Source organism: Nipponia nippon, unplaced genomic scaffold, assembly GCF_047370975.1.
Source record: "Nipponia nippon isolate SJK-2023a ecotype South Korea unplaced genomic scaffold, ASM4737097v1 scaffold_2, whole genome shotgun sequence".
NCBI lineage: Eukaryota > Metazoa > Chordata > Aves > Pelecaniformes > Threskiornithidae > Nipponia > Nipponia nippon.
Window position 1 is genome coordinate 129,811,988 of NW_028262336.1, and position 27,544 is coordinate 129,839,531.

General features: G+C 42.6%; 1 protein-coding gene across 10 annotated transcripts in view; it reads right to left on the reverse strand.

Moving 5' to 3' along the window:
* The window catches only part of C2CD3 (C2 domain containing 3 centriole elongation regulator), a 50,997-nt gene that overhangs the window by 16,835 nt on the left and 6,618 nt on the right, over positions 1-27,544 (reverse strand). For all 10 annotated transcript variants that reach the window (XR_015704974.1, XR_015704976.1, XR_015704975.1 and 7 more), the window contains exons 8-26: positions 27,331-27,475; positions 26,762-26,922; positions 25,299-25,514; positions 24,727-24,839; positions 22,794-22,912; positions 21,681-21,803; positions 19,706-20,173; positions 18,710-18,861; positions 17,265-17,508; positions 16,497-16,680; positions 15,504-15,684; positions 13,677-13,849; positions 12,615-12,735; positions 11,134-11,402; positions 10,211-10,300; positions 8,728-9,348; positions 7,522-7,839; positions 1,986-2,124; positions 559-623 (exon numbers count right to left, since the gene is read on the reverse strand). Coding sequence is in view for 7 of the 10 variants with exons in the window: in XM_087758504.1 (XP_087614630.1) it covers positions 559-623; positions 1,986-2,124; positions 7,522-7,839; positions 8,728-9,348; positions 10,211-10,300; positions 11,134-11,402; positions 12,615-12,735; positions 13,677-13,849; positions 15,504-15,684; positions 16,497-16,680; positions 17,265-17,508; positions 18,710-18,861; positions 19,706-20,173; positions 21,681-21,803; positions 22,794-22,912; positions 24,727-24,839; positions 25,299-25,514; positions 26,762-26,922; positions 27,331-27,475 (3,902 nt within the window). In the remaining 3 variants the exon portion in view is untranslated. The remainder of the gene's footprint in view (positions 1-558; positions 624-1,985; positions 2,125-7,521; positions 7,840-8,727; positions 9,349-10,210; positions 10,301-11,133; positions 11,403-12,614; positions 12,736-13,676; positions 13,850-15,503; positions 15,685-16,496; positions 16,681-17,264; positions 17,509-18,709; positions 18,862-19,705; positions 20,174-21,680; positions 21,804-22,793; positions 22,913-24,726; positions 24,840-25,298; positions 25,515-26,761; positions 26,923-27,330; positions 27,476-27,544) is intronic.

Consider the following 27,544-nt stretch of genomic DNA (forward strand, 5'->3'; position numbering starts at 1 on the left):
CTATCAACAAAACAAGCAAACACCAGTTTGAACTATTAGCAGCCTCTTTTATCATTTAACAATAAAGACCAGGTTCAGTAAAAATGCTTACAAAAAGCTTTTATCTTGTTGGGTTTGAAACCCAAGGCCTTCAACCCCCCCAGTGAACGCCGAGACTGGATACAGGAGCAACTGTTAAAATATATCCATGCCACTACAAAAATATTGGATTACAACTGGCTGGCCACGCTTGAACCAACTGCAGAGACAACAAGCAGCACGTGAACGGCACAGTAAAGAATTTCCTTCACTGGGAAAATCCTGCCTGTAAAATACCATCAAATGAAAAACGGAACCAAACCTTGCCAGATGATTAATGGGGAAAAGAAGGATGATGACGGGGCAGGAAATCAATGGGTATTTATCTCTAGCATTCTTCTAGTGGAAGGTGAAACATGTCCTTACAATTCTACACTCCAACTTACTTAACGGAATTGACTTTACTTGTATTAAATACAAGTCACCCAAGGAAAGGGATGCAGAAAAGACATTCCTCTCAATAGCGCACTACAAAATTACCTGCTTTATGCCACACTTTGAAGACCAAGGTTTGCTGTGGATCCAGCAGAAGTTCTTTGGATAATCTGTTAAGAACAAAATCATAACTTGTTATGCAAAGCAGGAAAAAAGAGCAAGTGCAGTAAAATGCCTCTGAAGATTCAATGCCATTGTATCTATCCAGGCAAATCGGTTTCCTTCTGGAATGATGGGGAGGGAACACAACAAAACCCGAAATCATTCAGCCCTCAAAAGCATAAACATCTTGACATGGTTTAGTCTTTTGCTTATTCAAGAAGTATTTCCCTCTCCTCGCTCTTGTTGTAAATTTAAAAGGTAAGTCAATAAAACCATGAAGAAACGGAAATACAGTTTATTTCATGACTCAGTAATACAGTGACAGCAAAGCACTGGGGTTATGGTTAAAAGCTGTAATATTTGAAGTTGATTTCTGGAAAAAAACACCCTGAAAACTGAAGTGTCAAATGTAGAACAGCTTTTAAGTTGTTTGAAGCAATTCAGATATGACCCTGAGCATAAGCAACCTCTGAAACAAAACTTTAAACTTCAGCTATCAATCTTTCAGTGGTTTCATCTTCATATTACAAATTCCCTAAAGCCAAAACCCCAGCTCGACGGCCTGGCAGAAAAGCCCACTCCTGCGCAGGCACTGGTATCTATTTGCACGCATTTTGTGATGGACAAAAGAAATTCAGTATACTTTCTTGTGGCCTGTAACAGATTTGTTCCACCTAGTTTAGAAAACGCTTTTGGCTACTGCGTTGGAATTAATTTAAAATCTGGTACAGAAACACCGGGGAAACCACAAGACTGCAGACACCAGGTTGTTACGGAATAGTACCGTCTATGACTCGATCTGCTGAGGTTCCTTGGAGCGGTTAATTCATCTGCTGTAATTTAGGCTCAGATATCCAAGAACAGCTCTGAGTCAGAAATCTATCTGCCAGATATATAAAGTTTCAGTAGGTAAATCCAAACTTAGAGCTCTGGTCCTGAACCAGGGCATAATTTCTAAGCATGAAACAAAGTAGAGCATAGAGAAAAAGGCAATAAATTGGATCAAGTCTTACCTAACCTTGCCAAGAGCCCTTTAGCAATTAGCAGCCCCTTCCTCTAGACGGGGAAACTACAGATGAGTGGAAACACAGTGACTCACCCAAGGTCTTAAGCCAAAATATAACGCGGCCGAGGTTCCGCGCACGTCGAACTGCCCTTCCTCACGTTAGCTTTAAGACCAAGCCTCCTCAAACAACTTTCCACCCAATATGAGCGTGTGGTGATCATAAAACATGGTAACAACCATTTTTAGCTCAGAGTACAGGCCTGGTAAGTAGAAAAACACTCCCCCCCCGAGTTGAATATGTCTTTTTCACACCTAGCCTGGCTGTCAGACCCAAAGCGTGGCTGTGCGAGTCCACGGCACTTACCTTGCTTGTTGCTGGAAGTCCCAGACCGGTGAGTCTGTCTTTTCTATGACTGAAGTGGTTACTGGAGCATCTGCACCAGCCACAGCAAATGATACGCAGCTACTGGGCACTGTTACTTCACGTTCTGTCAAAGGACTCCCTAAAATGATACAGAATTAAATACAGATTTGTTATTAATAATTAAAAAAAAAATAAATCTAAAGGTAGTTCAGCAATTCAAACCAGATAATTAACAAAGAAATCCACCATCTAGGAAATACTCCTTTTCATTGGTGGAGTTGAAAATACTTTATATTTACAATGGGAGCAAATATTACATGAACCTTTTACAGAGCAGAAACTGGAATATTGAAGGGAGAAAGGGAAAAACCATTTGCCCAAGATCATCTGAGAAGTCAGAGGCAAAGCTAGGAATAAAACCCTGGTCCCCAGCACCCAGTTCCAGTGCTTCACCTGCCCTCCATGCTGGACCACAGAGTCTGGCAATCCTAGCTGCAAACACAGAAAACACACCGCGTTAGAAAAGGCAGTTTGACTTCACAGCCGGATTGCTGAGAGGAAGCTCACTTGTGTTGACTGAATAAGAAAATGCACAGCCGGCGTTAACGATACCCAAGGATTAATAAACTTTTTTACAGCCTCTATTAGTTCTTCTCAGAAAGACTGAAATAGAGAAACTAAACATCCCTGCAAGGTAGAAAACAAGTACCGCTCTCATCTGTTATGAAGATTTAAACACAGGGGAAAAAGCAGTATATACAATTTTATTTCAAATTCTTGCTGGCTTCCCTCCCAACTTTTCCCACCACCCTTCCTACCCATTGCAGAAGCGGGAGTTTGTGTTACAGATCAATCATCACAGTTTCCTATATTTCCCTGCTTTGAGCAGGGATAGAGCACACGGAAAGTAAAATACCGGCCGCTATGAAGTGTACGTGTGCTCCCACCAGCCCTGCTGCTGCACCAGCAGGAAATTTGAGAGAAGAAAGTCTAGTGGAGATGAGGCCTTAACATTTTGGCCAAAACGTCAAAGTTTATATGAGAGTTGGGGAGGGAAACATCAATTGCCTTCCTGTCCTAGTCCAGGAGCCATACATGGGGCAGTAGGTAGGCTTTGCTGAAATTGTTTTTAAGTAGCTCTAGGAAATACCATTTTTAATCTATGCACAAACGAGACCTTTGTGATTGCCAAGCTAAGCAACGAGGATGGCATTCACTCTGCAATGCACCAGTGAAACCTTTACAAGACTCCTTGCGTAAACATAGTTCAGGGCTGGAACCGTAAGTATTTTTGCCCTCATTCATCCTGAAACAGCCTGGGAGAAGGTTTGTGGGAAAACAGGTAACGAATTAACCAGTCTGACTTAATTGGGTATGTTTGCACTTAGAGGCAGATAGTTTATCATCAGAGGAACGTGAGGTCAAATTAAGGGATGGAGCTAGACGTCCCCCAGCTGCTGCTGGATATTATGGATTAGAGACTGTTGAGTGGAAGCTGCAGAAATTATACAATCACTTGCACTGAATTATAGCCCAAAAAGGAGGGGAGATGCTTAGGGCCTCTCCCCTTCCGTAGGTGAACCTTCCTCCAGGCTTGGACCCTTTTAGTCACGTTCACATTAGTGAGATTAACTTGCTGCAGTGTATCACGGCTTGTAAAGCTGTAGTAGCGTTTTACTGCTTACGCAGCTGTTCAGATGGTGAATTTGTAGCTGGCAAAATCTGCTAGGAGAAATGGACTTAGCCAAGGGGAAACAGGATCAGACTTTGCAACACAGTTATTACAGCCTGTTCCCTCCTTTCTGCTTTCCAAGGACTCAGCACGAGGGTTTGGACTTTTTCAAGACCTTGCTGGCCAGAATGATCAAAACCGATAAGTATGAATCTGATTTAAGTAAAAATAAGTCTCTTTTCTCCTGAAGTCCGATTCTCTCTGAAAGTATGATCATATGTGACTGATTTACAGTAGCTTACTGAGTTACTGCTCATTTATGCCTTGACCATGAGGATTTGCTTGAGAAGAAGATTTTTTTTCACAATATCCACAATGACTTCAGTTAAAACATGCCACACAAAACTGCAGTTTGATAAGACCGTAGATATGACAATTCAAGCACAGACGTGGGCGATGTGAGCTCAGCTTAGAGGAATGAGCGAGACCCGTCCGGACTCGCACGCCACCTCCTGCATGTAAAGACAGACCTAAAATCAATCTTTATGGTCAAAAGCAAAACCAGCATTTCTCAAATCTTAGCTTGCTTTTCTTCTAGGAAAAGAAAAGCCTATGATAGAAAGAATTGTTGGCTCTGATAAGAAAGCTCAGCTCAAAGGAGTCTTACGGAGCCTGATTTAGCCTAGCAACTCCCAATGCCTGAACTTTGCAAAGAAGTTACACTTAGAAATAGTAGTTTCATTCTGCTTTATAAAAGCAGTATTCGAAGGATGAGGTGAGAGAAGGAATCGAGATGTGTGACCTGACAGTTCAGGAAGGGGGTGGTAAAACACCTTGGCTTGAAGCCTACAGCACCTCCTGCATGACATGGTCCGGACCGGCAGCACAACGTGCCGATGGCTACCGATGGCTGAAGGGTTGCTGGAAATATGTTCATAGAATCATAGAATCACAGAATCGTTAAGGTTGGAAAGACCCTTAAGATCATCGAGTCCAACCGTTAACCTATCACTGCCAAGGCCACCACTAAACCATGTCCCCAAGCACCACGTCTCCCCAGCTTTTAAATCCCCCCAGGGATGGGGACTCAGCCCCTGCCCTGGGCAGCCTGGGCCAGGGCCTGACAGCCCTTTGGGGAAGAACTTTTTCCCAATACCCAACCCAAACCTGCCCTGGCGCAGCTTGAGGCCGTTCCCTCTCGTCCCATCGCTTGTTCCTGGGGAGAAGAGACCGACCCCCCCGGCTCCAGCCTCCTTTCAGGCAGTGGCAGAGAGCGATGAGGGCTCCCCTCAGCCTCCTCTTCTCCAGGCTGAGCCCCCCCAGCTCCCCCAGCCGCTCCTCCCCAGCCTTGGGCTCCAGACCCTGCCCCAGCCTCGCTGCCCTGCTCTGGCCACGCTCCAGCCCCTCCATGGCCGCCTTGGGGTGAGGGGCCCAGCGCTGAGCACCGCATTCGAGGGGCGGCCTCCCCAGTGCCCAGCACAGGGGGACCATCCCTGCCCTGCTCCTGCTGGCCACACCGTTCCTGATACAAGCCAGGGTGCCGCTGGCCCTCTTGGCCACCTGGGCACACTGCTGGCTCATGTTCAGCGGCTGTCGACCAGCACCCCCAGGCCCTTTCCCGCCGGGCAGCTCCCAGCCGCTCCTCCCCACGCCTGCAGCGGTGCCTGGGGTTGTTGTGCTCCCAGTGCAGGACCCGGCCCTGAGCCTTGCTGACCCTCACCCAGTTGGCCCCAGCCCGACGATCCAGCCTGTTCTTTACATTATTCTGAAAGGAGAGTCATCCATGTGACAAAAGTCTCTGTTAGGAGCGTCCTGGCAGAGAAGCCAGGAGTGGGAAAGGAAACTCCTTCCCCTTTGCTGGCGATGATTTTCCACTGATAAACACAGGGACCTACGTCCCAGCAAGGTCCGTGGAGAAGCCCGCGCTCCTACGCTTCTGTTTTGTAGCTGCCCTGCGGGGAGAGAATCATAGGCTCCACACCCGCCAACCCAGCAGCCGTTCGCTAGTGGTGAAGCTTAACTTTAAAAAAGACCACCACAGAGAGAAGAAAATGAGCAGACATCTGTTCCCTGGGGATGCCAGGATGGGACAGAAAAAGATGAAAAACATGGCAGGAAGAGGTTAGCAACTGTAGATTAAAGCGATTTCAGCCCTTAAAAGATGCATGGAAAATTCTGTTCTGATATTGTTCGAAACAGTGCTCGAAACGGTTAGAACTAAGTTAGAGAAAAGACTTGTTGGTTTGAACTTCTGCATTTTGTAGAACTTCTGCATTTTTATAGAATTTCATTCCTTTCCAGCATTATGACATTTAGGCTATTTCTTTTCTCTATGTTATTTGGAAGATGAAGAAAAAGAAAACAGGAAAATTGACTTTAGACCACGAGACACATGAAGAGGCTTGGGGAAACATTTCGTATCTTCGCTCAGTTTCTGAAAATTGTGTATCTTAAGTAATTCTTCCCAAATTTCAGGAAGTTTATCATCCATAATACGCTGGGCTGGAAATGTATTCCAGCCTTTTGATCTGTAACACAATGATGAAATTGTTGTCAGGAAGAATGAAAATTCTTCCTGAAACCAGCTTACGTAGCATTTGTTTCGGTGTACCAGTTGCCTCTCAGTTAGTTACTTCTAAAAATCCCCTAAAATGGTAAGTTGTTTGAAGATGGAAATATTGCAGTAGTGTACACCATCGAAAGAAACCTCCTTTATCCCATCAAAACCTTTGCCGTAGCAAACCACGTTGCATCAGGTTTCCAAAGACCATGAACTCCAGAATACTGCAGAATCATTATAAAAAAGCCATCTGCGGGGCTCAGCAGGTACCAGAATTACTTATATTTAAATCATGGCTTATATTTGACTCTTTTAGTTGTGTTATCACGCCATAAAACGCCGAGTGTTCCTTTCTGGCATATCACCGGGGCTGGGAAACAGTTGATCTTAAGAGAGACGTTTCCAGTAAGCTCACCTCGGGTCAGTTCCTTATTCCTGGTTGTATTTAGGTAGCGTGCAATGGCCCAAACAAGATCAGATCCCTCCAAGTGCTGAGCAAACACAAGGTGATCAAGTCATGCAGCGCTGGAGGTGCCCAAGGTGAAGGGCAGAGCACCTGATGTGTTTTAAAGAGTTTAACTCATCTTTAACCAAGAGACTCATTTACAGACTGCAACTCGAGGGAAAAAACAAAAAGCTCCAAAAACCTGCAAATTCACCAAGTGGGTTACATTGCTGCGCAAAACCAAACATCACCTGCTAGGAAGGAATATTTTAATCGACTTAGCATCAATTTAAAAGCAAAGAACAATTCTTTGGTGACCCTCAGCATAGTGACTAGCCACCGAACTGTAATGCCCACTCTACGGAGCGGGAAGCGGCGTTAAGCCTGGATAAGCTCAGATGGCTCTGCCCTTACATCGCCCTTCCTCACCGCTGTGGCTGGCAGTCTCCAGATAGCACGAGTAAGCCAGCTTTACAAATTGGTTATATGCTAAAAATGCTAATTTGCAAGAGTCTTTGAGACATGAGCGTCTTGGGGTTAAGTTATTCAGATAATGCTTAACTTCAGAATTCAGCTGTCATCTGTAACAGCGAACCTTATTATTTATATTTTGGATTTTATTAATAGAGATAGGCTGAGTAGTTTAACCTCTGCTTCCCCTGTACTTATACATTGATGCAGCGCTGTCGAGGTTGCAACACTACAAGGCCGAGTTCAAAACCCATCACATCCATTCACTGTGTGGCAGTAAGACGGAGGATTTGGTTGTAAATTGCTCCACGCAGTATCTGCAATGAACAGACCCCAGAAAAAAAATAAAAAAGAAAGAAAAAAAGGGTGGCGGCGGCGGTGGTGTTACCTTTTAAACTGAGGTGCATTGCTCTTTCCACGAGGATATTGACAGCAACTGTGTTTTCCAGAAACATCACGTCGTCTTCTTGTGGTTTGCCGTTGGTGATTTCTGAACTTAAGATATCCAGTTCCTGACTTGGATTTTCAGGGACCTCTTGGCTCAGATCAGGCGCTTTCTCTGTGCCTTCCTCTTCACTGTTGCTGTATTCCTCAGCACATTCAAGTCTGCTGGGCAGAGCAGCAGAAGTGGAAGAAAGAACGACGTGAACACGTACAGCAGCTCCTGCTAGGCTTGCAGCATTGCATCTGAACAACGGATAAACCCCTGGAAGAGAATTCACAAACAACCAGCTAAACAAGCCAAAGGAAAACTAGGATCTTGGAAAAAAGCTGGCACGGTTCATCACAGTAAAGATCTCACATCGGACCAGCAGAATGAGTTTTGTTTTTCAGTGTAATTTCTATGGAAGGTACCACCCAGTGCACTGTTAGAAATATCAGCCTGTAAAGGTTAAAAACAGGTGACCAATCCCCCAAATTGGGTCCACCTTCATTTTCCCACTGGCAGCCCAGATTACTATTTTAAAGCACATCAACTTCCTGAGAGTCCTGGGAATAGCGCCTCTGCGTAATTTTATACACATAAATGGAAAATACAATACATACGCAGCATAAAATCTTGTTTTAATTCTTGTTCCTTCTCCCTTCCCTGAGCATGCTCCAAAGAAGAGCCAATAACCTGTCCGTAAATCTGCCTGCAAGCTGGTGGCCGATGGATCCCACGCAGATGACAGAAGCCTACGCAACCGAACAAAGCAGAGGTTTCCACAACCTGCTTGGTGTCTAGTCCTTTGCTCTGACTGCAGGCATTCAGCCTCCTTGAGAGACATTATTCTTATTCGTTCTCACTCTCTTATGATGCCAAATCTGTAATTCTGAAGAAACAGTCTTCATCAATCCACGTAGGCTAATTGCTCTCCCTATTACTGATCACTACTGCCAATTTTTCACCTCTTTAAACTTGCTAAGTTTGGAATTCAGAGAAGTAAGCGTTTTAACCTTGTTTATCTTCAATGAAAGGAGGAGTTGACTGCGCGTTGCATGCCGGACAAAACAAAGCTGTAAATGTTTTGCTTCAAGTGACTAGAGAAGGAAGGAAACTAAAACATCAGTGAAGAGGAACGAAACATGACAACGCTCTTTAGGAACTTACCGCTAACACTTAGCGCTGTCCTTGACCTCTCTGCTAACGCTGCGAGGTCGACATAGGCAGATCCAATAAGACGATCTGTATCAAGTGGTCTTTCCGCATCGTTTTCTTTACCATACGCCCACCACACCTGGATTTCTAATTTCTCCTCTCTGAAGAACCAGAGCAGTCCTTGGCTCCTTCTGAGAGTCACCCTGCTTGGTTTCTTAAAGTTCACTGTTACGTTCTTTGTGTCGTCACTCAATTTTGGCCTCCGAAGCAAAGTCCACGTGGCTTCCTGATCATATAGCTTATACCTGAGGTAGCAATAAGTGCTTTTATTGAGATGCGTCTGGCCTGCAAGCAGCACACAGTGGAGTGGCAGCCACACTCTTGGAGTTGAGATGGTCACGGTCACCGGATTGTCACTCTGCTCCCATTCATCGCTATCATCCATGCTGTCTTCGTGGCTCTCCTCACTGTTCCATCCTAAGAGCTTTGCGGCCTCCAAAACACGCTCTCTGTCATCTTGGTGAGCAAAGGTAACAGAAAGTTCCAGTCCTCCCACAATGGCCTGCATGACGTTTGTGCAGTGCGAAGGCATTAAATCTTCAGACAGGGTAACCGGGTACCAGCCTGTAATACCTTCAGGAGAAAAATTCATAATTAGCCTTATCCTACCTTTTAAAAACATCAGGAAAGCATTTTCTGCTCTCTGGTCATTAGGCAAGGACCAGTCCTTGAAGTGTTTCTTTCTTGTGAAAGTTTGCAATTTGTCAAATGATTTCTAACCCGAAAAAGCAGCAAACTGTTAGAGCTCAGAAATCCTCACTGGTAGCTTTGATCCCAAAGGTGTTTTACTTTCCATTTCATTAACGACACTCATTTTAGAACAAAACTATAACCCCTGAATCTCCAATTATAAAATCAGGCATTCTCAGCTTTTTCCTCCTCTCTCGCCATTAAAAATAAACCCAAAACTTCATGTTGGAGAAAACTAGCACTATACTGAGACTAAAGCAGAAATAACCAAGATGATAACGGAAACGTTATTATTACAAGACATGATCATCACAAACTGACACTAGATAGAGGAGATATCTCACATTTAGTTTAAAGAAAGTTAATCCAACTGCTTTCTAACCTATCTAAGCCTTTGTTTTGGGCTGTGACATCTCAAAAGCAATCATTGGTCCTCCACTGAACACTATTACTCTTGGACTTTCCATCTTAAAGAAGAAAATAAATGGCACTGAATAAAATACTAAGGACGTTAATATTCATTCAGCTACTATATATTCTACACCCTGAAAACTGACCTTCAAACAACAACCCTTATGTGAGTTTTCTAATACAGGATATTTAATAAAGGCATGCGTGATGTCTGAGAGAACTTTGGTCTAAAAAGAAGCCAAAACAAACCCCCCCAAAATGGGAATGAAAATTGTTTTAAGCAATTACTATAGCATTTGCCCAGAATGCCAGCAGCGTACTGCTGCTGTACTACCTGATCTTCTTCTAAGCAGGTCTCTGGTTGGAATTGTGACTGTCCCAAGAAGATAATCTCTTGATGTCCGAGCTGCCAATGTCTCAGTGGCTGGAAAATAAATCATTTTGCAAATAACATCAAATGGGAACACAAAATTTAAAAGTGATTCAGACAGTATCTCCTTTGAAAGAAAGCTGTATTGCCCCAACAGCAAATAGCTCAGCTGTCATACTGAAAACACTTTTAACCCACGAAAAAAGGACAAAGTCAAACCAAATGGCCCAGTACATATCAGGCCAAAATCCCTGAGAAAGAGGGGTGTGAACAAAACCTGTCTGTAGGCGTTGCCAGAGCACATTTATTACAGGATACACGCTCCACCGCCACTGAATCGGGACAAACTTTTAGGGAATATTCCCACAGATGAACATAAAGTAACCGGTGAGGAGCTAGGGGTCAGTCAGCCTAACAACATGCCACTCCTGACTTTTCTCCCCCAGGAGTAAAAGACAATGTCATCTTTAGGCAAAGTTTGTTTATAAAATAATTCTACAACGTGTTGTTACGTTGTAGAAGAATCCTGCCTATCTGCCACAGGATCGCTGGAGGCTTTAAGCTATCATGTCTCTGAATTACCTCCTTCGTGAAGTGGAGGCAATAAGGCACGCGCATACAAAGGCAGGGTGCTCCAAGAGACAAGCCCTATTACTGTTAATTGCATTAGCTTTTCATTTAAAAGGTGATCATGGTCACCTGGAGTCCTAGAAACCTTCTCTCTTTGCACAAGGGAAAGGCTCCCAAAGCCTTCTCTGAAGAGAAGAATTTAGGTAATTACATCTATTAGCAACTGCACAGAAGAGTCTCTTTTCTAAACTAAAAATTAAGGGGACTGGATCATTCTGCAACAGCATTCAGTCATTGTAATCACTTGTCCTCCTTACCTGACTTGGTGCTCTGATGGTAGATGGAGAAGACGATATTGGCAGACTGCAAGAGCTCCCCCAGACACGAGGCTTCTCCACTACTTTTCTGAATGACGAGGTTACAAGGAAACTCTACATGGTGCTCGAACTCTGGGCAGAAAGTACGAGCCACCGCTCGCGTGTTGCGTCTCTCTGCCTCAGGTAAGAAGGAGAGGTGCACAGAGACGTAAGCATTAACTCCCACACCTGCATAGTACTGGACTGAAGGGTTCTTCTGTGCCACAGCTCTTCATTTAGTACATAAAAAGGAAAGAAGAAAGAGAATGAATATAATGTACAAGGAATCTAGGAACCACCACAATTAAAGCAAAGGTTTCAAGTCTTCATGGTGAAAAGATTGGATAAAACAGGGAATGTTGTCAAAACAGATGTAGGTTCTGGCTGCGTATTATTTTTCACCTTTTTTTCTTCCTCTGAACAGACTAGGAACAGATAAGAAATGGTGAGAGTAACCATCACAAGGTCCACCACTGGCGGCTGCGCTCTTATCATTGTCAGGATCTGAGACCAAAGTGGCTGAGAAAGTACTCAGCACCTTTAAAAATATCTTCTACTGTCGAAAAAGCTGCGGGATAACTTCCCAGAGAACCTGCTCCAGAAGGAAGCAAAAGGCTAAGCCAAATTATTTTTACGGACTAGTACTGACGAGCAAAAGGAGGTGGAATTAGCAGATGATTTATTTACAAGTAAAACAGACCCAGGTATTACGCCGGTCATACACCTGAAGGATGAGGAGCCTGAGGTCATTCCACTTTCTTAACTTCTCCAAGCACCGCAGGGTGACCCTCATCCTCGTTCAGTCTACTTGAATTAAGACGGACCAGGAGCTCAGCAACACCGAGAAAGGGCCAGTGAGCCCTGCTCTAAAATGACAGGAGCCATCCTTCTCTTACGGAATTGACTCCCTCTCTTCTAGCCCTTTCTTTCTTAATTCTTGAAAATCACCTATTGGAACTAAGTTCAGGTGATACCGTGCACTTAGAGCAGCAGCCTTCTGGTGAAATGGAACATGTTTCATTTCCTAGTTCGTTTACTGATGTTTCCACAGTGAAATTCAAGAAAACCATCTCAGCTAGCTTTTAAATAGCATCAGTAGCACCCAGATCCAATGCCCAAATAGGTACCATTTTATATCCGCCAATTTTTATATCAGCCTTTGGTGTAGAAAAATGTGGAAATGTAGCAAAATGTGCCCTTACAGTCTCAAGCCTTCTGCAGAACGAATGCTGCCGCACTGTACTGCAGTTTAAAGGGCAAAAATAACCACTGATGTTCTTTATAAAGTTATTTTCACTTCTGATCAGAACCTAGTTTGAATCTCGGTCTCTGCAGATGGAAAGTTGGCCAGTTGCAACTTGTTCTAATCTCACGCCTCAGCCTGCTGCCTCCAGATAAAGCTATTTTAAGAGAAAAATCTTCCTTTTTGAATTAGGCTTTACCTAGCTGCTGCTTGCAAACCAGCTGCTCTGTGTATTTGTACAGAAAGAGAAACAGCTTGAGCAGTTATTCCTGCTGCTGTTTTCACAGATTGTTGGTATCTCACACTCACATCAAGCAAGCCTGGATTAAACGAAAGAAAGAAAGGAAAGAAATGGTCAGCTTTTTATACAGTTACATCCAATATAATCAATATTTAGTTATACCTCTTAATACAAAACTTGCTCTATTGATGCAAAAAAATAATTCCCTATGAAATCCCTTGAGACTGACTGTGCAAGATGCCGTACTTCAGCCAGAAGTTACGGCCCGATACAGGAGGCACAGAAGGAAATTTTAAGGACTGCATCCTGCAGCCTGCCCTCCTGGCAGTCAGATCAGATGGTCGTAATGGCTCCTTCTCTTTGGCAAATTCATGGCCTAGTAAAGCTAGGAGAGGCTGTTTAACCCAGCCGCGCCCTCATGTGTGCATTCATTGTAATACTTTTAAAATAGCCCACTGCAGTATTTCAACACATCTTTTTTATAGCACTGCAGTGACAAAATCTTCAGAGAGACAGATTTTCTGCTGCTGCACGTGGCTAACCTATTACAAAATAATTGAAGCATACTGGACTCCCTCTCCAGCCCCAGCTTTTTTTATGGCGATTTTTTCCAAGAAGCTGCCTCGGATTTCCTCACTGGCCTCCCAGAGCTGATGTCTGTATCATTTGAAAGAACCACAGCAGAACAGAAAGATGTCTCTGCCCACACCACGTACCGTGAACAGCCCTTCTTCAGATCTCCCATTCCCTACCTCACATGGGAAGCTTAACTACAGACTGCGGCTTATTTGGCAACTAAGCAGTTCAATACGCAGGCAGGGCTTTTTAAAACTTGTTAGGAGTTTGACGTCGCTCGCGTTTAATCACTGATTCTTCACTAGTGATAGTGAAAGCTGGGAGGAAAAACACTCATGGCTGGTATCAGTTTCCAACACAAATACATATTTTTACTTCCCTTGGCAGCAAATACACAGACTTTGCTTTTTAAATATAAAGTGAAAACCCACAAGCCTTCCTTACCTGAAGACCGCAGATGAAATTCCTCTGAGGAATCAGTCCTGGGGACCAATGGGAGATTAAAAGTCTGTATCCCTATTTCTTCGCGATGCTGCATAGTCACCATAGCACACAGCCGGGACAAAGGCAAGGTCCCTTTGGCAACCATCTGGTCTCTGACATTTGGGTAATAATACCTGGTAAGACACAAAGCAGCAGCATCAATCGTGCTGTTTTGGTGATGACAAGATGATCACCATTTCTCTCACGACTGCACATAAGTCAACTTTACTTCATGTGCTTTCAAACACTAGTTAGTCTCCTGACAGCTAAGGGATAAGCTCAAGTAAATGAATTTCCACAGGGAAAAAAAAAAAAACAACCAACAGTAAGTGCTCAAGTAGATAATGCTACAAATATACTTCTGCACTAGTCCTAGCAAGTCAACTAGCAGAAACTCTACTAAAAATTGGCATCCCAAAGAAAAACAAGACAAGGATCTGGTACGAAATATTCTCCGCTCTCAGTTTCCGTTAATAAATAAAAACGCGACTTGCAGAACAGATTTGTGGTACCAGTTTGTGAGTATAAAAAATGTCTCTAGACTGCTTCTTACTGTGCCACTTGGCTTCAGACTCATCTTAAAATGAGTTTGGGCACCGTATCTGATGAACAACAGGTAGATCAGGAGAAAGGCATCCACTGGGTTTTCAGCAGCAGTGACTGCGTAACATGGTAGTGCTATAGCCTTGTGTTTCTCTTTCCGTTTTGGGACAAATCCTGAACATTAATCGACTGTTCGAGTCTTGGGCAGAGCACTGCCTGAATAATACTCCCAACATCTTGGAGTATATTACACCTATTGGGTTCTACTTCTTCCCCCATACACTTTTAGGAGTAATTCAAGATGCTGACAGCATCATAGCAAGAACTCTCTTGATTTGGAATCTGGCAGTCAGTATCTAATCTCCTTCCTAATTACAAGGTTCTGTGGGTAAGCTTTTTCCATTTCAAATATTGCAAACTGGCAAGAGGATGTTTACAGAATTCTTAAAAGGCTTCTGGCTCAGTAATTTGCTCCTTTCACCCAAAACAGCCTGAATTTACCAGCCACTATCAGTGAGTGGTCAGGGCAAGATCAAACCGAAGTCCAAACGTCCTCAGAAAACTGAGCTAAAGCACATTTTTGAAAGGCCAGGTACCAACAATTGGTCACTTCAACTGCGCTGGTCATTACCAGCATTAATGTAAACACATCCAGCATGTAATAATTCTCATGCGAACTTGCAAACTTTAAAAAACTTGGTTTGATTACTACAGAATGAACACATTGCTGTTATCATAATTATGCTTTTCTAAAGCCACCTGTCTTCGTGGTCTCTGCTTTCCATTACTAGTAATTAATTCAGTTGCCAAAGAAACTACAATTTGAACTTACGAGCATTTTATAGTATATTCTTTTGTACTTGGTGACTTGTATTAGGAAAAACAAAACAAAACAATGAAATTATACTGCCAGGGTGCTATTAAGTAAAATTTAGATGTGTCAGGTGTTTGAACTCTACTTTTAGATCACTATGCTGATAACGAAGTGGAAGAAAGCAAACTAAGAGCACACACTTTCTAATGAAGCTGTAAGAAGAAAAGAGTAATTTACACTCTTGGGAGGAAAAAAAGGCTCACGTCTTAAACACAATCTTAAATGCAGATATTCATCACCAAATGTTGATGAGCTCACCATTTTTTCACTTTCACTTAATATCCGTCCCACAGCTAGAGATTTTTCAATAGCAGATATGTCTCTCTCTGTATTGCTGTGACATCGACAAAGAATAGGATGTTATTCTGTACCTGCACCAGACTTCAAACTGGATTCCTCCTCCAGCTGCTCCAGGTGCCATAAATGCACTGACCAGGAGCCTCTGGACTGGGACATCAGCGGGAACCAACAAAGAATGATGATGGTCATCGTTAAAGACGGGATCAGGGACACACAAAGTGGTTGCTGTGCGAAACGGCTTTAATTTGATGCCTACAAGTCAAGCAGAGTTGGTTAAAAACGGTTGCATTTGGGGGTTTCAACCTTTTTCTATTTGCAGTCCTTCAGCAGGCAGGACCCGTGGACAAGAAGTTAAACCCTCCCACCAGACGACTTGCTCTTCCGAGCTTCACTTCACAAATCTTTGATGAGCAATTCACGCAGTCGCATGAACCTCTGCGCCACAGGCTGAAAACGACTGTTAAATGTGGCTGGAAGCTGACACAGCCCACAGGAGTTGCTATGGAACAATGTTACCGACTGTCATCTTTCAGAGGAAATAGATGTTAGTGATTCAAAACACTCAAGATCAACACTAAGTCCTCTTCTACCACTGTAATTATTTAAACACTCCTTTATAATTCTAACGATCTAAAACAGGCAAGCCTTCTCTTGGCAGATCCATGAAAATGAGCATCTTGAAAGGCTTGTGTATGTAAAGCCTTCGTTGAATTTAACCGCATGCAATCTTCGTATTCCCAGCGAATCTGTTCTTGCATCTTTGCAGGATCGGTTGGCGAAGCCCTCTAGGATCTTTAACAAAAAGGTACCACGTGAAGAGATTCAGAACTAGCTATCTTTTTTGGTGGGGAACTTCGCCACCTGCCTCAGTCAAAGCAGGCTTTTAATTTACTGACGCAGCCCAAGCACAGTTGTACGCAGATCTTCTGAGGAAAGCAAGCATTGGCTGCATTATGGAAGCTCAGAGAAATACAAACCCTCTTACTTAAGCAGAGAGGACATTACTAAGCAATACTTAACTAAAGCAATGCTCTAAATAAGGACGGATTATAAAAGAAACTTACCACCCTCGTGCAATTCGGCTCCTTGCAGCGCACCACAACCCGCCTCCTGCACTGGGAAATAGTACTGTACGTAGCAGTCGGCCTCTCCCCAGACGGTGGACTGCAAGGGAGCGAGTCCTTTCACACCCTCCACGTGGATCTCAAACACATGCTCCATCAGGTCTTCCCCTTCTTGGTCTAACTCCTAATAAAACAAAGGAAACCCACACAGCAAGGAGGACTTTAGGAAACAGCATACAAGAGGACTGGGAGCATGAGATTCTAAGAAGCCTGCGCCGGGGGGCTCAGAACCCCTATCTGCTCTTTTCTCCCTAAAGCTCACAGAAAGCTTGGAAGCAAATTTTTTTTTTTTTTTTGAAAAATTGAAATGCAACTTTTTTCCTGCAAAAGCAAAAAACCACAGCACATAAAAAGCATGAAAGTTCATACATATCCAACTCAAAGATAGTGGCAGAACCTGTATGGTACGGAATAAGGCTGTGAGAGTTGAGATTTTCTAGCATTTTTATTTTTTTACTGCGCTTGTCATGTAGATTGAAACAGTGGATACGCAGGGCAGTAAAAAGGGCAATAACGTCAAGACTGGTGAGGGAAAGTGGGTAAGAAAAGAGTACAAACAATATAATTCTGCAAAGAATGTGATCATTTATAACAAAATTGGCTACAGCATCAAAAGAGATTGGGGATCACTGGTCTGTTAGCGAACCCACTGGTAAAATCCTTTTCACGTGTCCCTAATGACAAAAATGGGAATTTATTGAACGATACCGTTGTGGGCTTTGCAGAAGGAGGGTCCAGAGAGTGGGAAGGGCGCTGTGTGACGGGAGGTACCATTCCTTCCTCATTTTTTAGCCTTTGCAGTGCCACTATTTGATCAGCTGACCCCATCGCCAGGATGACCCTCAGGCTTCCACTTCTCCTGCCAGTAAAAACATCTACCACAGGCATATAGCTGTCCACAGCAACCACTGGGTACTGAGCTTGAAGAAGCAGGTGGGAAATCTTTGGATCTCTAGAACAGAATAAAACAAAAAAGCAAGAGCACCCCAGCATGAGAATGAGCCAGCTGGATATGAACGCCATCGCACAAAGCTCATTTTAGACGGGACTTTCAATGCAGTTAGAAACCAATCTATCTCCATTCCTCCAAAATCCATCTCAGTTACATTAGTCTTCACAAAGCAGAGATCCGTGAGCTATTTTCAGCAATGAGAAAGCACAGCTCTCCAAAAACTACCACGGCCTTAGCTGTAAGCCAGCCTAGAAATCTGTGAGGGAGATGATGAACTGGAACAAGACTCCTATTAATATACTGTAGCCACATTATAGTTTTATGAGGCAGTTACGTGCCTTTGGGGATGGACTTGGGCAGGAGGAAAAGAAGGAACGGGGACAGTCTCCCAGAGAAATGTAAAAACCTCTAATAATAGACGGAAGATATACACAAGTAAACTACGTCGGATTACTAAAAAAATTATACAGCTGACACACTAATAATTAACAAAGTAGTGGCCAGTCAGTTCCAGCACCATCTGATTTTCACCTATCACTAGGCTGACCAAAATAAAAGGAATTAATCCTCTGCATTAGAAAGAATCGCTTCTGTCCAGTATTTCCATAAATTTAAATTCTTTAAGCAGGTATGTTACCTGACTGAACAAGAAGCCAAAACACTGAACCAAAAAGAACAAAGAGCTCTGGAGAGACCTGTTGGATAAGACAACAATTAAAACATGAAGTAGAGACCTTTTTGATACCACAAGCATTATCCTGTGCTGTGCAAACTGACAGCATCTGTAGCGACGGGAGCTACGCAGAGCATAATCAGGAACAAAATCACTCTATCAGTCATAACCTTGGAAAATCACCAACGGAAAGCCACGCTTACTTTTCCCGTGCAGTCACTTCGATCTCTGCTAGTTTTACTCTTCCACAGGACCACAAGTTAACCTGGCTCCAAACCTGACGCAGCACAGTGTCTTTATTTCTCACAGTCTACTCGTATTTCTATATGAGGACGGTGTAACTTACCCATACGTTGCTCAGTGTAGGAGAAGTGCCAGAGGAAGCTTGGCACGACAAAAATGCCTTTTGTTATAAAGTATAATTAAGAACCCTCCCACACAAACCCCAGACACCATCCTTCCCTTCTTTCTCTGAGCATCAGTTCGGATATATCCCGACCCAATAAAATATGGAACAAAGAGGTTTACTTGAATGAGATGTAAAACTGATGCAGAGGAAGTTTCACCAATCCCAGCAGTCTGTCACAGCCAGGGCTTCCCATCTTGTTCCATGCTTCAATAATCATGACGTTGTTCTTCAGCCGCTCCAAGTGTTTGGAAGTCAATGAAAAAGGCATCACCTGAAAGAGTTTAATGCAGAATTAGGACACAGAATACACTGGAAGCTATTTGCTAAGTACAGACCATTCTGGTAACACGACATTATTCCAGTCTATAGAACTGTGCTCTTTAGAAATGGAAATTAAAAATCAAATGCATACTTGCCTAACAAGTTTCAGAAAACTGGTAGGTTTGGAAAAGAGCTAGCCAGGAAAATAAATGCAATTTAGATAAATTATAACGTAAGATCGTATGCTATCTTAAAAAACATTGCTTTTATCTTTAAACGCCTGTTTACTAAACAACAGATAAATAATTTCAGACAACTATTTCAGATGTCTTTTGCTATGTTTTTACATTTCACTCTCACAAGTCACTAGGCACTGTTAGAAGTAAAATGAATGACATTTGCAAAGAAAAATGTCCATAAAAAAATCGTACCATTATTAAATGCCTGAAGTTCTGCTGTTGGCCAGGGGAAGGCTCTGGCCCGCACTAGGACAGTAACCCCCACTTCTGTGCTGATATATCCATTGAGAAGACAAAGAACACCGAGCAACAGAACAAACCAAAAAATTCTACACATTAGGATGACGACAACTTTTTTTTTTTTTTTTTTAAGTTTTAACCTAAATTTTTTTGACTATTGTTCTTTTGTACTTCAAAAGTCTCGTTTATTATTCGGATGATTCAAGGAACTGCATTTCAAACTGTGCAATGCAGCCAAAACAGTACTGAAAATCCTTTTAATATACCGGACAGAGCTAAGCAGAGAAGTTCTTACGCACGTAAAAGCTACTTATCTTTGAAATACGTTTGTCAGTGTGGAGTAGCACACTTTTAAGCGGAAGACTTGTGACTTGCCTGAGAAAAATTAAAGGCAGGTTGTGTTGTGCCCCATACGACAGCAGATCTCGTGGCCTCCTCCGTGCTGAGCAGCTTGCAGTTTAAATACACGTTACAAGAACTGTGGAGCCCATAGTCTTCAGCAACAAAATCCTTCCCATCAGGCACCATCAACAGCACGTGCAGTAATAACCCAGCCTCTTCAGATGCAGTGATTTGTGTCATCAGATTACGAGCTACAGAGGTTGGTACAGCCCGCGGTGGCTGCGCGAGGTTTACGCTGGCCGCTCTCGTCTTCTGCGAGTCCTCGTGGTTGTGAAGTTTCAAGCAGCGAGGGCTTTCTGCAGTTACACTCTTCCTGTTGGGCTCCTGGGATTCCAGCCGCGGACTCCTGACAGCGTGAGCCGGGACTCGCTGCGCAGCCGTAGCCGACCTGGCGGCGGTGCGAGTGAAGTCTTTGTTGTCGGCTGCGAGCTCTAAGGATACCTGCGTTGTGCAAGGCAAGGCGGGCTGATCAGAAGACGTGCCCCGTACAAAGACAAGAGACTGCAACGTAAACTCAGGAAAACGTTCAAGAACCGTGTTAGATCATCACCCAGAAGGCTTACCTTTAGACACATGCTGGTTACAAGCTACAACTGTCAATGCAAAATAAACTACCTGCGGTTTTATCAAATAAAGCAGTAACTGAAGTATAAAAACATACAATTTCAGCTGAATAAAGGAAAAAAGTAAAACCAATCACAAAGCTGACTGAAAAAGGAACACCTACGTAGCCAAGGTGAAGAGTACTGTGGCAACGTATCACAACTGTTATTTGCTCCACAGCACTTGCTGCTGGAGAAAAACGATTAAAAAAGGTGTTTCTCTCTAAATGCTTTCTTTCACTGCTTTTTCACTTTTACACTCTGTGCTGATTTTAGCTGTCCCTAACCCCTCTCCCTTCTGTGGGATCCTTCTTTTTCTCTCCAACGGTCTACATATTCCACTGCATTTGTCTTCCTTTTTTCTGAGGTTGGGTTTTTTGGCTTTTCTTTGTTTTTTAACACTCTGTCCTGTTTGAATTGCCTCTTCATGTTGTCAAGAGTTGCAAGAGAAACAGTTAGATTGGTATGAATGAAAACGTGTGTGTGAAAGCAATGAAAGAAACACCAGAATAAGGGTTAAAGGAATTGCAAGTGTTAACTGTTACAGAGCATCATAGATCTGCTGGATTCATTCACATGACAAGACAGCAAGAAGGGGAGGAACAAACTGAAGCCCAGAAGATAAGGTAACAGGATAAAGAAAAGGACTGGAGCCATAAAATGCCCAAATAAGGAAAACAAAATAATCAGACTCAAGAATTTTGCCTGTGACTTAGGAGAAATGAGACAAGATTTTGTAGCAAAAGATCCCAAACGGTATCTACTCCTAAAGAGTATGCAGAACGCGTCCAAATATGAGGAGTTCAAGGCCATCGGTCAGAAAGAACCCAAGAAATGTGAAGTGGTCTCAACAGCCGATATCCCTTATCCTCCACGCCCCGGCCAGAACAGCTGGACACACACGCATTGCGGATAGGCAGGTATGACACTGAGCAAGTGAAACCTAAGAGACAGGGCGACCAAAATCAATTTTCTTTAAGTATTAGCTTCCCCTTCCATAAGGTCTTGCACTGAACTTCGGTTGCCACCCAAAATCTGCCTGTAGAGTGGTTTCTGTATCCAAGCCCTATCTTATTGACCCTCCTTTTACCCTGCAGCCACAGAAACTTCACACAGCAGCATCCTTACACTTGGAGGAGGTTCAAAATATTTCTCCAAAACCCGAAGGAAAAAAGAGGTTTGTGTTATCTTGTATTGGTCTTACAAACCTTAATCTCCAAGACCTGATAAATTAAAACAAAAAGAGAAAAGGAGGAGGAGGAAAAATGTAAAAAAAGAGAGAATATCCAGCCAAAATTGGTAACAACAGGTCATGTAGATCAAACTTTATATGGTAAAACACATACCTTCAGGGGTCCGACTTGTGTCTGACCTCCCTCTTTTTCCACAGGTATTTCACAGCTGACGGTGAGCAACTCAGACTGAATAACCTTGCGTAACTGAAGCGCTGCTGAGCCGACGGCCACCGGCTGAGGGCAGAAAAAGAATCCATTATGCAAGATTTCTGTCAGGTTTAAAGAACTAAGGGCATATTGTGAAATGAAAGCCTTCTGGAAAGCCATGGGCAGCCACTCACCCTCCCCACTCCTACATCACTAGTTTTACCAATGGGGATTTGTAGGAAAGTTTCCCTTAGTTCCCATTTCAAGGATCACCCAGTCAAGAATAAGAAAAATTCTCCCAGTGCCTACAGCAAACATTTCCAGGTTAATGCAAAAATGAACATCCCAAATCCTAGTAACTGTGCAAAATCTACATACTTAGAGATGCCATTTATTCACCCATTCAAAGAAAAGCTCCTATGCGAACAGATGGGCAGATGTCCTTGGTGTTGATTAAAACAAAACATAAGCTGAGTTAACACCTCTCGCTGACTTCATCACATGCAGATGATATGCAAATATTTGTAGCCAAATGAACGACAGTTTTTTTCCCCTCCAAATGCACAAGTTACACCTCTTTCTCACACCTCATATTATTCCCCTTACCCTAGGCAGAGTAATGATATCAACTGCATCCACATTAACTCATGCTATATTGCTAAACGAGCTGCGTTCTCACTGAAGACTAATGCTGGTAATCGATCCAATATGATTAAACAGCAAGAGATCGGTTTTAAAGATGAGGGAAGGACAATTTTTTTTGCCTGTCAGTCTCGAACTCAGAAAATCATTTAGTTGGGTGACAAGACTGAACAACAATTAGGTCAACTTATAGTATCTGCACATAACATCATCTCCCTTCGTAATACCTGGCAACAGTCGATTAAGTGGCTCAAGTTAAGCCACATTATTTTGTCTGGTTTGCCTCTGACGCCTGAGATGGCAGCAATTGCAATGAAGCATTGCAGAAGACTTAGAAAAGCCGTTGCTGTCTGTGTGAGTATTTGGAGGAAATAGGAATGCAAAGAATCTCTTTGCTTTTCAATACACAATGTATAAACAGCTTTTAATAAGTACCTTTTTCTGTGTGCTCTTTCTCATGTAGATTTTAAAAGCAAGGTCAGAGCTCCACCAGTGCTCTATCATCGTTCCACCGAAACGGACAGGGAACACAAACCGCTGCTGAAATTTCACCACTGCAAGGAAGACAGAGACTTGTGAGCTCTCGGCTGGATTCAGAGCTAACCCGTCCTTTGAGCTTGATCAGGAACAGGGGAATCTTCAGCCTCTGCAGAGAACGTGCAGGGTGAGTGGAGACACACGAAGTTCAGAGGTAGGAGGGGAAAGTGATGGCACTTCGAAAAGGACGGACAAACACACAGAGAGCATTTGCACATCTGCCAGAATCAGAGATCAAGCCAGGCTGGGAGCTGAAGGGGGAAGGGCTGTCGCTGGAACCCTCAACAAGAATCCTTGAGGTTTCAACCTATTAAATTATGTTACAACTCTGCAGGTAATTTACTACTTTTTTTTTTTTGTTGCTCACAGGAGCAACAAATATTCAAAATTAACTGAATATAAATAAACTTTCCCACAGAGATTGCTCTGTTACACACACAATCATTTAATTTTGCATTACTGATTAACACCAAGCCCAAAGTAAACTGTTCTTCCCAGGCCAGAAAATAGCAGAAGGGCGGCATGACAAAATTAATATTATAACAGCATCTAAAGGCTACAGTTGATACCAAGTCTCTGTCATCCCAGCACACAGTAAGACTTTCCCTTCTTCAGTGGGAGAACCCTGTCTCATTTTGAGCTGAGCTGCAAGAATAATCGCAGGTTCGGGAGAAAAGTAATATCTGCAAGAAAAGACTGAACGAATTGGTGTTTAGTCTAGAAAAGAGAAGAATAAGAAGTACAACAGTGTTGAAGCGGTATGCTTTGCATGTTCACAATGTAAGTATTCTTGTGATGACAAAAACTGAGGTTAAAGGAAACTTTTCTAACAGGAACTCCAGCATTCCTACAGCTTGCCTGGGATTGCTATGGAATTTTTCTCATTGGGCATTTTTAATAAATGAGATAAACAGCTCTCGGGAAAGATAACGGTACAGTGGCTTGACTTGATGGCTTCTTCAAATTATTTTCAGCCTTATCCATTTTATTAGGTTCCAAAGAGCTGGAATCTAACTACACAAGATGAAGTGCAGGAGGCCGTGTTATTTTTGTATTACAAAGAGCGAAGGTTCCGAAGAATTATATGTTTTGTCTGGACACGGATGGAGAATATACAAGAGAGCTCAGAATTACCCCCAGACTTCTCCAGTGCCACCCAGAGAGATGCAAAGCCAATGAATGACCCTACGGGAGAGGGATTTGAAAGTCACCCTGGAATTCCAGTTTCTGGGAAGACTGGGCAGAGAGGATCTTGCTCATACAGCATTCTCTGCTCACTGAGGAGAGAAACAGAACATAAATTGTTCTCAGAGATACAAGCACTGGTGACTCTCAGTAAAGAGATTAACGTCTACTGATTTGAGCACAGGATTTGTCAAGTTCTCTCAGATCCAGCAGACTCTCTGAGCTCTTGCAGATGTTACGTGACATACTTCAGCATCTGGAAAAATTATTTATTCGAGATATAAGTATCTCTGATACTTCTAAAAGTACTTTATCATCTCCAGACTATTGCAGAAAGGATATTGGGTTTATGTTGAAATGAAGGAATGGGCTTACAGACCTGCTGTTACGTCCCTAGGAAAAGAAATGTGAAAATCACAATATGAATACTTCTTGGAATCAAAAAGAAAAAAATCACTTGGCTTCCTCCTCCCTGAGAGGACCATTCCACTACCTGCAGCGCAGCAACTCTGTTGGCAGAGGTGCCACTAATCATACTGTATTTTTCCAGCAGCAAAGAAAATACACAGAAAATGCTACTAAATAATTTCTAAGAGACGAAGGAGTCAACAAAACTAAATACAAGGGGGAAAAGTAATGCTCTTACCATCATCTGTGATTTTACTTGAAGCTATTCGAATTACTTCTGTTGTTATGGAGACCTGCCCTTTTTCATTCTTGGAGGCTCCCACAGGAAAGTGGTACTCAACAAAGAAGGTACTATGAATAAAAAAGTGACTAGATGATCACAATCCATCAAAAATCTAATGTACATAGTGAAACTGAACATAGCGGGCAAGTTTCATATTCACAATTTATTAAGTTACTCTATTTTTTTAGAATAACTCAACTACCTATTGTATGAATTCCTTCAACAGATTATGTATATGTCAGATTCTCCTTCAAAAAAACCCGTTTCATTTTCAAGGTACTGCCATGCACAAAGCACAGTGGTACCTCCCCAGAAAAAGCACAGCCTGAAGTGAGCCCACATCAGGATAAATTATTCACAGCTCTAACTTTCAGAAGTCTACGGTATACAATTTCCTGAGAGGAGCAGAGAAATGGGAAGACCTCAGAAGCCTGGAGAGCTTAGGTAAGCTGGACTACACAACAGACCTCGGAGAAATCTACCTCGAAGGCACAAGAAACAAGCTGGTGAGAAACAATCCCCCTTACCACTTATTAACTGACGCAGGCCTTGGCGGCTTCCCCATGAAGCCTTTCTTCCTTGGTGTCATCTGGATGCTCTCCGGAGGGATTTTCAAGCTTTCAATGATGACTCTGGCTAGGTGTATTCGCCCCAGCAACGCCAACCTGTCAGCACTCAAGGATGGGATGTGAGCTGCTTCTGTGTGATCTTCTGGAGGAGCAAGTGGTCTGGTAGGAGAGCAGCTGAAGAGAGAAAACGGAGAATCAGGACTACACGAACGTTCTTAAGACGACCACATGAAGGGAAAATTGTAGCTTGGTGGGATATTATTTAAACATTGCTCATCGTTCATTAAAACACACATTTTTCATGTATTTTTTACAACAAATTTGGTGGTCTCTGTAACAGAAATCTTACAATATGCAATATCTAGGGTACATCATAATAAAAAAAAAGCGTATGTTCCACAGTGTTGGAGTTTTGAAAAAATCTCACGCAGTCCAACTCTTCAAAAAGAAAAGCTCCATTTAATATCATATACGAAAAAAGGGAGATGATAGAGTTATACACATGGACAAGTCGCTGCTGCAGAGGAACAGCAACAGGATTTTTGTCACAATTTAAAATCTCACTTGCACTTTATTTGTAAGACTTGACTTGCAAATGGTTTTGTGTTGGTACCTCTGGAGATACGAATTTTAACTGAATGTAAAAACAGCAGTATTTGTAAGAAAAGTTTCAGAAATAATTGTTTGGAGCTGAATTAGGAAAAAAAAAAAGTCATAAAACCTTAATACTAACTGGTATTGTGCAAGTAAAGCTTCATAACTGGATTTTTAGGGACACTTTTATTGGCTCTGTCATGGAAAAAAGGGAATACAATTTAGATCAGGTCAGAACAGAAGTTTATTTACTACAGCTATAGGAGAGAACATAAATCAGCAGGGAAACAGACTGCTGATGTGAGCTCTGTCCCTGTAAAGCAGATACAAATTTTATACACTTAGAGCCACTGTGCAAAGACAGATAATAGGATGTGAGTTATTTCACATCTGGTACATACACAAGGCCACAGAACTGCACAAAGCTGGTCTGGAGTCTGCTTTTTTCAGCACAGGGACTAATTTATCATGACGGTTACACAGTGATTACTGTTTCAGGAGACAGGGGGAGAGTTCAGTCGAGAGGCCTGCTCAGGCCTCAGCATTTCTGCTTCCACAGTTCAAAACGTTATTACTAGGCTTATTGCATTTTTGGGAAACTCGTGATTTTAACTAATTGTATCTCAATAGTTTCTTTAACAACATATAGCAATTCCTGGGTGATGCTGATGCTCCATCATTCCCAGAGATGCTATGAAAATTCCCCACCAAAATGGTTATTCAGTGAATTGTGTGATAATGACGGAGCGTGGTAACATTAGTGTGATTCTGGCTAATACTAACAATGAGTAGGATGCTGCAAAACAAGTCACTAATGTAACATTTACCTTGGTTTAATTTCTGTCACCTTCTGATCCTGATCCAAGGCATTAGAATCCTTCTGTGGATCCACTGGATCAGCTTTCTTGAGAGTTTCTGTCTTGGTTACTTTTTTGGAGGTGTTAACATCATCATCACTGAGGAAATCACTTAAACTGGAATCAGATTTCTGAAACAGAAATAATGCACATAAAATAATAAGTTAACTATCATTGTCAAGAAGGATATGTAATGGTTATGATACGTAAAGAAAAAAGAAAAACAACTTGCGGATTGTATAATTCGAAACAATTAAAATTGTATCAAATTTTTTCAGAGGTTTAAAAAGTCTTCATGGACATCCTCAATCCCAGCCATTTCCAAACTCACTGCTTGACTTTGTAGTCTTAATAGTATTCTTTTGTTAATATTAATTTTAAGCAATGTTCTCACAAGCTTCTGTATGATACTTAATGCTTATTAAGCCTTACTAATACTGAAATCTGTAGCCTTTTTTTTTTTTTTTTTGATGCAAACTTCTGATTTTCTTCACCTTAGGGACTACCTATTAAGCACCTTCCTTTTGCTCTCCACTTACAGGAGCCGTGTAAAAAAGACTCTCTAGCAGACTCTGGTCGTAATGGGGATCATTGAGTTCACTGTCATACACCTCACTCCCGAGAGAGAGAGAATCCAAAAGGGAACCTGTCCGATCCCAGAAATGCACAGGAGATAAATCAGCACTGTGGACACAAGAGAAAGAAACATAACTTAGCGTTGCAAGTTCTGCAGTCAATGTCTTCTGAATTCTG